Below are 12110 nucleotides of genomic sequence, written 5' to 3' on the forward strand. Positions count from 1 at the left end.
AAGCTTCTTTCCAGATGGGCGCTTGTGTGAGAATATCTTAAGCTACTCTGGGAAGAATTAGGGATATATGAGTCCATGGAATTTCATTCCTTAATCAGTCATCTGTTTAAAGGAATGGTGGCAAAGCACCGAAAGTCTTGAGCATACATTGGTAGAGAAAAATGCATAATTTAAATACATCTCAGACCAGCTTTCCCCGGCCTAGTGCCCTCCAGATGCCTGGACCACAGTGGAGGAGGCTGGGAGTTGTAGTCTGGAGCAAACTGGAGGGCACTTGGTTGGGGCAGGATAGGTATAGTCCGTCCTTTGAGAAAGTGGAGGAGCACCTTTCTAGCAGTGGGTTTTCTCCATCCTGCTCTGTGTATTGTCATTCTTATGTTCCTTCTTCAAAAAGAACTAGAAGTATAGGTATTTTCACTTAGCTTCTGGAGTCCCACATTTCACTGGGGAAACATCCTGCAACAAGACACCAGATACCTGTGAGTCTCTTCCAGCGCGTCTTTTGGCCTCATTCACTGCCAGATGGCATCACACTTTGCCATGAAGTGCTGACTCTTTTCCAGAGCACATGCAGGCAGTATGTAAATCCGCAGTTGTCAGATATTTCCACAGCCACGTCCTGACCTCAGCTGCAGTCATTTTGCTAGACTCTATTGTGGATAAAATACATCAGCTTTTAATCACTTATTTTGTAATAAAATATCCAGGGCACTTGATAAATCATCTCCAGCGCAATTAGTGACCAGCTCAGGAGTGCAGACTTAAGTACAGTATAAGTTAATCTTTAATGAATGTAGTCGCTAAGTTGTAATGGTTTTCTCAATCAGCGGAATTATTTTCAATGGGCAAACACTCTTCCAAAGAATCTGCTCTGACTTGCAGGGTGCCTCATTCAGCACACTCCACGTCTCCCTGAACGGTCCTGTGAGCCAGACAGACTAATCATGTGTTCAGGGGAAAGGGGCATGAAAGGTTCTTCCGTTCCACAAATGAATTTTACTCCACCTTTGGCAAGGCCCAGAACAACTGCTTGATGTACTCCCATTTTTCCTTCTCTCCCCATAGCAAGGCTCCATTTAACCTGTCCCCAGCTGCCCCCTCGCAGGTCTCCCAGCTGGTGCTCCTCAGGAGGCTGAGTGCTCCAGCAGGGCCTGGGCCCAATCCTGCAATTGTGTGGGACCCATTCCAGTTCTGGCCACCCCAGATGGAGTCCCACAGCTGCCCGGATCCTGGCAGTATGGAACCCTTTCCGTACACCATTTGGCAGGGAGCACGGCTGGGTTAGTGGCATTGCACTCGTCCTACATGCCCAGATGGCTGGGGGATGCTAGGAGTTGTCGGACTCTTTTCTGTCGGCTCAATCAACATGTATACAATTGCACCTTGTAGTTTACTGAGCCCAGGCTGAAACGTTCAGTGCACAACGGCATATTTTGGCTCACCTGTCTTTACAGCAGTTGACAGTCTCAACTGCAGATTGTCCAAATGTTTTTCTTCAAAGAGCCATCAAACGGCATTGGAAAGTTGAGATTTGAGATGTTTTCACAAAGACTTCTTTCCAATTGCTGCACTCTATGACTAGGCCAACCTCTATGAGAACTTTACATTGAAAAGTAAATACATATTTTGAATAAATAGATATGATACACCATACACCATCGGCTGTATGATACCATGCATTTCAAGAGGTGACTGGCTTGCTAAAGAATGTCCGGCCAAAGAATGTCCGGACTTTATTTTAATTTTCCCTTCTATTTTTTTCTTGTTGTCGCACAAAAGGCCTCCATTTAATATATAACAGGAGTGATCGCCTGTTAATGTGCTACAGTGGGAGGCCAGAGTTTCAGTTGCCATAGCAATGGAGTTCGGCTCATTTGTTTTGTAGATGAATAATTACTACGCAATTAGAGTAGGCTAAAAATAAAGGGTCCCTTTCTTCCCAGTCACTCATTAATATTAATAAAAGGCCTGTCCAGGCTATGGTAAACAATTAATGCAAATCTGGTCACCAGTGGTAAAAAGGTAGCAGTTGAAACCTTATCGCTGAACAGGGACTGAAAAAGTCAGAGAGGTTAGATCATTCCCTATGATAAAGCAAAAGGAAAGAATTCTGTAAGGTGACTTGTAGCTTTGCTTTCAATAGCTGGACACAGAAACAAAGGTAGGCATTAAGTTGTCAAAGTTGAAGAGCAGAAAATGCAGAAACCAAGAACAGAGAAGGTGCAGGGCATTTTAAGGCCAAAGCTGAACCCTTTTAGGTTGTGCAAGGTTTGAGCATCTGATCCTGAGCCTGTGGAGTCCGCCCCAGAGAAATCCAGTAGCAGTGCAAAACCTTCCTAGTCTGGAACCAACACTAGGAATTCTCCTCTAGAATGGGGGCCAATTCATCTTGGCACATCTAGGAAAGGGATGTAGATTCGATAAGGGGAACGTGCTCCTTGTCTCATTCTCACCATAGCTGGACATTCTTATTTCTATAGTGCAGCACCTGTGGCTAAGCTGTGCAGAATGGTCGGTGGCCGGGGAGCCTTGCAGATTGTGGTCCAGCTCTGGTATGGAAAGGGGTAGATGCCATCTTGGCTGAGATCAGTACCAGGCCTGTGGTTTGGGAAGAGCCTGTTGGATGCAGGGGACAGGTGTGTGAGGAACCACCGTGCAGTTTCCAGGACATCCTTTCCCAGGGGGATCTGTTGTAGCATTTGCCACAGAATGGAGATCTCTGTGTAGTGGAATTCCAAACACTTTGCTCATGTGATGGTGTGAACGCACTCCCCAGTAGTTCTAATAGAGCTTGGTAAAGCATTCTGAGTAGATTCCCTTCCTTCTGTTCCAAAAACCGTTATGTCCGACCAAGCCGATTTCTCTAGTCAACCATGTTGCAGTGCCAGCTTGTGTCTTCAGCGCCACTTTCATCCAGACGTGTGTTGTGGTGTATCCCCCACCCGTGCCCCAAATTCTGCAGGAGCCTGGGCTTTTCCGGTGGGTCGTGGGACAGTATCTGCCCTCCACGCTAGTAGCACAGGAGAAAAATGCAGCGCACCCTTTCTCAGGTCGACACTTGTTTGTTGTTAGGGATCTAATTAGAAGCATCAGAGGAAGTGGACTGGCTGCTTGCTTGGCTAATTAGTGACATGCACGAAGACCACTTTGAACTTCAAGGACACAGAGCTATTAGCACTTGCATCAAAAATGGATTAAACTTCTGTGCTTTTATAATGATTAAAGATGAGCCCCTCAAGTGGAAACTCTTTTGTCAAATGCTGCAAGAAGAACGCGCTCCCTGATTGCAGTTTCTCTTTGCGAAGCTTTGCACACCCTCCCGTGTGCGATGGCCCCGTGTGAGAGTGGTACTGTGTTTAATTCATGATAGGGGGAATTTTGATTACACTATAAATATTGATCGCTCAGAAAACATTATCCCTAAGATGAGAAATGTATTTATTTGCTGCTGTGAGCAATTGGAGGGCTTGAAAGAGATGGCTTCCGTCGAGTTTAGTTCGCGTTTGTTTTCACAAAAATGTACATGTCAAGTACTTTATTAGCATGTCTGCAATCATTTGTCAACAGTCAGTTGTCAATTCTCATGTTTACGTTGAGCTGGAACCTCTGCTAATAATGTGTTTGTTGCTCAGTCTTGTTATGGAGGCTGACTTCAACTAACCCAGCCAACGAGCATTTTACTAGTTCGGAGGGACGTGCTCCATGTATCAGACATTGCCAGATAGCATCTCCCTTCAGTGCTCTCTTCACTGCAGTTGCTTTGGTCTTGACAGAGCTTTGGGAAATGCTCAGCACTACCTATTTAATGACAAACTCTCTTGAGAGCACATTACCATCCCAGGCCCAAGACTGGAGGTACACATTACATAAATGGCGGAACAGATCGACAAAACATGCCTTCCAGTTTATCACCTCCAAGGAAAACCCTTCCTCCCTCATGCTTATAAACTGTCTAATCCACATTCCAGTTCTGCAGGTCACTTGGTTAAAGGCATGTGGACGCAGTCTCAAATCAAACTAATAGGATTTGGACCAGGCCTGTTGGTCTGAAAGGATATGCGAGGGAGGAACATGGCTGAAGAGAAGGAAAGTCCACTCAAAATCTCCTCATCCACTAAAGAGGAGGGTATTTTTCAAGTGCCCTGAATGTTTCTGATCATATGTGACTGCTTCCCCACCACCTTAAGCGGAACCTGTGATCTTACTGAGTTCCAGACATGGGCCACGTTGATGCAACTTGTATCATTACACAGAGATCGTGCACTTCTCTAGCTGTGCAGCTTTACCTGTGTCCTTCTGGTTCAATGACTATTTCTTCTGCTGCCTTTCACATGGCAAAAGTCACCCATCCTTGCCATAATCCATTATAAGAAATGCTACATGTTGCATCGGACTCCTGAGTGGAACACCCTTGCCCTGCCCTGCCCTGCCCTGCCCTGCCACCTAGCAAGAGCCCCGACTCTGTCCCAGCCTCATACAAAACCTTCCTTTTGTTTCTTCACCATATTCCAGAACACCTACCGGTTCATAGCTGTTTTGTCCACTTGCTATGAATCTAGTTTTTCCCCCCGGTGCTGTGACATTTGGCTCATAGCAGTACTGAACTCCACACTGGAGAATTCCAGAGGCTGGTGGAAAGAGCCCGCCACAAACTTGGCAGCGTTGGCACGTCTGATTTCACGAAGCCCCTTTGAGCACATCCCAGCTCCGGTTGAAGAGAATGTGCCGCAGCGTCTCGTTCTGGAGACCAGAATCCATGTGTCTTTTATCATTAGAAAAGAAAGGGCCAAGTTGACCTTAGTCTTACCTGCTGTGTCTTTTCTCCTGTGGCCCACTGGGATGTCTTAAATTCAGAAAGCAAGAGTGCAGGCTTACGATTCATAGCTAAGTGAATCCTGGCTATGGAAACGCTTACTTAAGAACCGAAGGAGTGCTTCCCTGGATCAGAGCCAGTCGACCTAGTCCACTGTTCCTCACAGGTGGTGCAGCAGAAACTGGCCAGTGGCCCATTGGTGGATCACCTACCTTCTGCTTAATCCAGGAATGAACACACGACCAACCTGCAAGTATCTTCAAGTAACTGGAGAGGCTACGCTCAAACAGGAGAAGGCATCAGCAGCCAACTGAAGGACGGGCTTTCCAAAGACTGGGAGGCTTCAGGCCGTAGGGTTCAGACAACCAGCTGAAGGAAAGACCCATGCCAGAGAGGGTTCAGTCCCTTACAGCTGACTCCACCCTCTCGGAGCCGCCGTGTGCTTCTCACACATGAAGACTTTTCTTACCGGATGCGCTCTGTCCTGCTGTGCAAGAGCTCAGCGCCTGAACGGCCAGCTCTTTCCCCATGGACAGTTACATGAAATACACCAGTGCTGCTCCACTGCCCCAAACAGAACAAGGCAGCTGCCTGATGGGTCGAGCTGGGCTTGCAAAGCCGCAGAGAGAAAATGCTGAGCCGGTTCACATGCAACGTCAGGTCAGAGCCTGAGCACACACCTTTGCAAGCCCGTCCAAGGAGCAGCTGTTGGACGGTTGCAGCTGGGGCCCTGGAGACCAGCATCAAAGGCCTCCCTGCACTGCTGCTCTTGGCCACAGCACCAGGAGCCATCTTGTGACCCCCTTGTGCTCTGGCTCCCTTCATCCCCTCACCTGGATCCTGGCTCACGTCTGTTGCTGCCTGTTCCTGCTCCCATCCTGGCCTCCAGCCTGACCCTGACTCCCAGGTGCCTGCAACCCATCCTCCCTGGCCTCACCTTGCCCTCACGTGATCGTCTTTCTGGAATTTGACCTTTAGGCTGTGCTGTTGCACTGTGTTTGCTTGGCTTCGTTGTCTCCCTGCTTTGACACTGAGCTGATAAATGTGCCTCTTGCTTCTGGCCCTCAGAACCTGCTGCAGGATTCCGTCTTGCTCCTGTGCCCTGGTCCTGGTGTTCCAGCCATAGCTGCCCGTCACCCACACCCACATCCCTTACATGCAGCGTCTCGCGTTGTCAGTTTACTCCCAGGAAGCATTCCTGCAAACATGACTGCATGTTCCTTGCATTCGTTCTGACTGCTCTTTGCCCTGCAAAAGACTTTTTTCCAAGTTGCAATGCATAACAACACATGATGGTCCGTATTTGTTTATTCCAGTCCTCTTCTAGGAAGCGGGCATGTTGCTCACAGACCAGGGAAGGGTTGTGGTCCGCTGAGGTCACCCTGTTTGTAAAAACCAGACATCACAGAGGAGCTGTGTCAAGCCTTGAAAATGCAAATCACGTTGCCAGATGCCCAGCTCTAGGCTGCCAAATCCCAGCCCCGGTCATGCTGTGGAAATTGACAAGTCCCTCGGGAAGAGGCAGGGGGCAGTCTGCCCACTTGGCCAGAAGAGCGGGGCAGTGGTTCCCTTTGACCACAAGATGTGGAGGAAGCACAGTGCACCTCGGCTTCAGAGCAGGGCATGGTACTGCTGGCTCCTCATTACCACCCAGTTCCCTGGGTTCGTGCTTTTGGAATCTTGGCACAAACGGCCTGTGGTTCTCTCCCCTCCACTCAGGAGGCGCCAGCTCTGCAGGCCCTTGGCCAGCTCCTGAGACACCACATGTCCTGCCGTGTGGTTCGGTGTTCCTCAGCTTCTATTTGTCTCTCGCTGGGTCCTTTAGAAGCACCTTTTGCAGCAACTTGGCAGCACGTTTGTGCAGTGGATCTCCAATTGCAGCCAAATGGAGAAGTCATCAGAATGTCAGCTGCCGCATGTCTCTTGGAGTGCAGAAGTGGCAGGCCAAGGCAGCCTCCCGTTGGCTCGCTGACCTGGTGCTACATGTGCCGAGTGCCGGAGCTTCTTATTCAACAGGGTGTCCCTGATGTACACATTACGGCTTGCTGCTTCTGTCTCCACTTTCATCTGTATCGGCAGCATTAAATATTATTATATCATTTACTCTCTTGAGCAGGAAGATGATGTTTGGCAGCTTGTTCTATGAATTTTTCATAAAGATAAAAAGCAGCCTAATCTGGTGAGCTTTAACTCTCAGTAGCAGTAATGGCTTTGATTTAAAGTGTTTTGTCTTAATGATAGTTATATTGAAAATTTCCTGCTGCTTTTGAGCACACACGGTTATTATCAGAAACACTGGTGGTGCAAATGGCTGCCAAATTGTGTGTGGCAAGCGAAGGGGGGAGAGCAAGAGAAGGGGAGCCTGTGTCAGGAGGTGGCTGCCAAAGAGACCTTTTGTTCCGAGAGCGTTTCACGTGTGAGGTCTTCCTGAAGTTTCGCTTTGAGCTCTGGTCACTCTCATTGGTGTTTTCCAGGCTATATTTATGGTTTGACATGGTGCAAGGCAGAGGAGGTCAAAGCTGTGCTTGCACAAGTCTTTTCCTGAGAAGCGGCAGGCATCTGGGAGGGCTGAAGTGTGCAGAAGCCATTCTGTGCAAGGGCTGGCACACCCGCTTGTTAAAGGTGCCCTGGAGGTTCTGGAAAGAAGGCCACCGACGAGGACAGCTCCTCAGTAGGGACCAATTATTTGCGTCTACCTCGGCAGGAATTCCCCATGTGACTGTAGAAAGAGGCCTACCCGCAGATCCGCCTGGGGTTGCTTCCCAGTGGCTGGTGCAGTTGGGAAGACAAGCCATCCAAGCCCACAGCTCGTCAGTTCTGTGAGAAACACAAGGTGGCACCAGAGGGAATTCTGTTGGCAAAGGGGTTTGTGTGGAAACGAGTTCTGCTTGAGTTAGTTCTGCCGGTAATGTGCTTGTGGGGGGGGGGGGGGGGGGGGGGGGAATCTCCTCTCCTCTTCCTCTTCTCAGTCTGCATCCTTAACATGGGTGTAGAGAAACAGTCATTGAAGGTAGCTGCACTTGTTCCACTGATGTTTGGGACCTAAATGCCTCAGCTGTCTGACCCCGTGTGATGCATCTTGCAGTTCCTTCTCGGCATGCAGCTTAGGAGCACTTGTCCAGTCTCCAGGAAGCGAGGTGTTTGGCTGCCTCAGTCAAATAGGAAAGGAACAGAAACAACTGGAAGTTACTCTGTAGAGAATCGAGGTAGTTTGGACTGGGAAGGCCATCTCCTGTGAGCTGTTCCTCCTTAGTTCTTTCTTGAGTGCTTCTTCTGGGGGGCTTCCTGCTTTCATGATGCTGTGCTAATTTGATGATAGTTAGTGTTAAACTAACAGAAGACCAAACCCATTTGCCCCCTTTTCAGTGCAACTTCCCATTTTTTCACATGCCTGTTCAGGGCTGCTCTTGCCTTGAGCTGGGCAGGGGAATATAAACATGGAGGTGTGTCAGAGTTCTAGATGCTGCAGCATCTTTTGCTGCGAGCACCAGGAGCAGCGCATGCTTTCGTCATGCGAGTGCACACTGGTCCTGCTTCCTTATTTACTGTAATGTATTAAAATATGCTTTGATGGAAAGAAAAAGCACATTAGCAGTTTTATTCCAGTATGCCTAGATACACCAACCCAGCTGAGAATTGTTGTCCTTTAAACTCAAACGATGCCTCCTGGGTGATGAGGCTAGAACAAGCACCATACTCCAGATCCCAACGAGCCATTTGGAGAGTGGCCATTTCAAGCAACAGCTCAAAATGGTGTGAGCTTCACTTACCTGATCTGGGGCCATGTGTGCTCCAGTTCCAGTGGCTGAGGGATTTAATACAATTTCATATTGAAATTGAGAATCAATCCGGTATCTACAATGATAGAGTCACTGTATCTCCAGGGATCCCCAGTTATGTTTTTTATTCTCTGCCTGGTGACTGATGGGCTCCAAGACACAGTGGGCCCCGAGCTGCTGTTCTTGTACAATACAGTGCTAAATTGGGGCTGGGGGAGGTGATCTTGGAGGATCCAGAATTCCAGGACTATCCAGGTAAGAGAAGATGAGGGTTTTTCCCAGCAAGGCTGCGAAAATTTGGCACACGTTTTCATAGACTCATCTGGTGTGACAATTTCATGTACATAAATTCATGCACAGACTTTATATTTGTATCCACTGCTCTGTTGGGGCTTTTACTTCGTAGATGAGCCCTTGTAGGTATTGCAAAGTTTCCAGCAGCCAGCTTCAGTTCAGCTTTTCTCTGCACTTCCCAATATGCACTATGCCCTTTGGTTATGTCGGTTAGTTGGGCCCTGTTCATATGTCGTATTGAACCTGCTAAGAACAAGCGTTTCTAGTACATCTTATTCTAGACTTAAAAAAAAAAAAATCCAGGCACGATGCCTTTATATCTTTAAGGACCCTTGAGCATGTAGGATGAAACCATGGTCCATTCTCTCCTCTGAATTCTATTTTGTGTTCTCATATGTTTTCATTATTTGTAACTGTAAAAAAAAAAAAAAGAGTACAATTTAATATTGAAAATAAGAACCAGTCCAGTATCCACAATGATGGAGTCACTGTATCTCCAGGGATCCCCGATTACGGTTTCTATTCTCCGCCCGGTGACCAACGGGCTCCATTATCGTATGCAGACTATGGTTCCATGGGGCCACGGGTGGCTCAGATGCTTCGCAGCGAGCCCCCTGCTTCAGCGAGTAACTCCCCCCTCCACCACCTTCCCAGCCCGGATCAGTTTAAAAGCCCAGGTTTGTATAGAATTTCATTCCTTTGGGGAAGCAAAGAAAAAAGTGAGAAAAATTATGATAACAGCATCACATATGTGACGATGCACGGAAAGAGGATTGCATGCTCTGCCACTCCCCGGTTGGCTACCAAGCTTTGCTCCATTTTTTTTCTCCGTTCCAGGTTTTTTTTTAGTCAGCTTTGTTGTAATTTTGATGGGCACTGCGCTACTGTATGAGCCTATCCATATCTGAGAAAATGTCAGTGGAAATTTAGGACTTTTGGAGAGGCATAACCCCAAAGACGAAGGGAGCCAACTGGGCTGCGCGGGGCTGTGCACCACTTCAGACGCAAGCCCTGCTTTACACAAGCCTTATTCTTCGTTCTCTTTGCTGGGGCTCAGATCAAAATTAACGCCGTTCTTGGACTACTGAAGCAGCCTTGCCTGTTTAGGGTTCTTCAGCCACAGGGAGGCTGCTGCAAAACATTTTCAAACTGCACAAGGAAGGTCGTCCATTGTTCAGTATTAATGTGTAAGTGCTGAAATGGAAAGAGATGCATTTGGAAATGCCTCTTAGTTTGAGTTTGCTTATAGAGAGATGGGATATTAATGTAATAGATTTTTAATGCTCAGTCAAACAAAATAGTTTTACTAAGATCAGTCAAAATGTTGTTAAATGGTTTGTTGGTTTTTGAGTTCTCCAGAGCTTTTGATTAGGCTAGAAGTTAAGCTTAAAGGAGAGAGGAAGATAAAAAAAAGTTGTATGCATACTATAGATAGATCTTTGCTCTCCTGAGAATTTTTTGACTTTGAGATTTTCTGCACGAGGCTGTTAATCTGCTGCATCTACTTTTGATTTTGTCACAGAATCACAATCTGAGTGCACACAGGGTTTCCTTCCTGCTACGTAACTTCTAGGGGGCACTGTGGCATAGCTGAAGCGAGTCATTACACAAATAGCAGAAGTGTTTTCTTTTACTTTTACAAATAATATTGCATTTTCCCTGCTATCAAGAAACCTTGGTGAAAGTGCCATTTAAAAACAGAAGTGCAACTGGAGGTCACAACAGTCTCTGAAGAACCCAGAAACAGCCAGAAGTCAGGAATGATGAGCACAGAATGAATGCCTCATCTAAGAAAGCTCTTTGAATCTCGGAGATTTTCTTAATGTATAGTGGTGAGCTGTTGCCTTAGTGGTTTGACCCTAAAGTGTTTTCTGCTACACCTTTCCTTATCTATTAGGTGTGTGCATTTCTCTCATCCTCTGATGTAGCTGCAAGGAGAAGACTGAAATCATCCACTTCCATTTTTCTCCAACTGCAGTGTTGTTTTATCTGAACTAGTCATTGTGTAACCATGGTTTTATCCAAGATATGGGGGAAGAGCGGGTTGACCATGTTTAGGCTAACAATTTGTTTAGGCTAACAGTTTTTGGAACTAGTCACAATTCCTAGTTTTTTTAAGATGTTTTGAAAACCAGGATTTGCTTAATGTGTGAAATGGTTCCTCGCTGCCTTAAACAGAAGAGGTGTAGCCAGATCCAGCAGCTTGTTGACCTCCACAAGTTTTGGACTACAGGTCCACCAGTGACATCTAGCATGGCCAACAGTCAGGGATATTGGGAGTTGTAGTACAAAGCATCTGAATAACGCCAAGTTCTTACCGCTGCTATATACCAAGCCTAATTTGGTTCTTAAGTAGCAAAAACCACCCATACGCAAAACCTCTGCATAAGAGAGAAGTGTCAGAATTACAGAAATCCTGCATGGGGGGAAAAGTAACTGTGTTGGGAGTGTGGTGTGTGCAGAAGCCTCGAAGCCCCGGCTCACAGGGTCCTCTCCAGAATGCATGTCTGAATTAGGGTTCCCAAGGAGCATGCGTGAAGACCCTCTTTGGACCCAATGTGCAGAGATCTGAGGACTCGCTCTTCCAGTGTTCAGCCGAACACCCGAACAGAGTTGCGGCTGCATCCATGCACGCAGAGGTGAGAAAGACCCATTGTCCCCAAGCTGGACAACATCTTCCATCATCCCATGAGCAGTGACCATGCTGTTTCAGCTGATGGTCTAGACTCGGGGTTACAAAAACGAGGTGTCCTAGCACGGTTTTGATGGTTGGAATGTGTTTAGAGTGGGCAGAAATGATGAGCTGCGCAGAAAAAGCTACTCGGGGAAGGCTTTTTCAAAGTTGCCCTCTTTTCAATGGAACTTGAGTCCTTTATTAGAGTTAGGGGTGTGCACCAGGGTAGGGTTAGGGTTAGGAAAACGAGGTGACCTGGCATGATTTCGATGGTTGGAATGTGTTTAGAGTGGGCAGAAATGATGAGCTGCGCAGAAAAAGCTACTCAGGGAAGGCTTTTTCAAAGTTGCCCTCTTTTCAATGGAACTTGAGCCCTCTATTAGGGTTAGGGGTGTGCACCAGGGTAGGGTTAGGGTTAGGAAAACGAGGTGTCCTGGCATGATTTCGATGGTTGGAATGTGTTTAGAGTGGGCAGAAATGATGAGCTGCGCAGAAAAAGCTACACAGGGAAGGCTTTTTCAAAGTTGCCCTCTTTTCAATGGAACTTGAG

The 12110-nt window shown here is 47.2% G+C and overlaps 1 protein-coding gene across 15 annotated transcripts in view; it reads left to right on the forward strand.

Annotated features, from left to right (window-relative positions):
* Positions 1-12110, forward strand: part of MSI2 (musashi RNA binding protein 2) — a 437270-nt gene that overhangs the window by 385985 nt on the left and 39175 nt on the right. For 7 of the 15 annotated variants that reach the window (XM_044430028.1, XM_044430029.1, XM_044430030.1 and 4 more), the window contains one exon: positions 9387-9563. The exons of the other annotated variants lie outside the window; for them this stretch is intronic. In XM_044430028.1, the coding sequence (XP_044285963.1) occupies positions 9387-9563 (177 nt within the window). The remainder of the gene's footprint in view (positions 1-9386; positions 9564-12110) is intronic. 15 annotated transcript variants of the gene reach the window in all.

The sequence above is a fragment of the Varanus komodoensis genome, unplaced genomic scaffold, assembly GCF_004798865.1.
Source record: "Varanus komodoensis strain SLA01 unplaced genomic scaffold, ASM479886v1 scaffold20_1, whole genome shotgun sequence".
In the NCBI taxonomy this organism is placed as follows: Eukaryota; Metazoa; Chordata; class Lepidosauria; order Squamata; family Varanidae; genus Varanus; species Varanus komodoensis.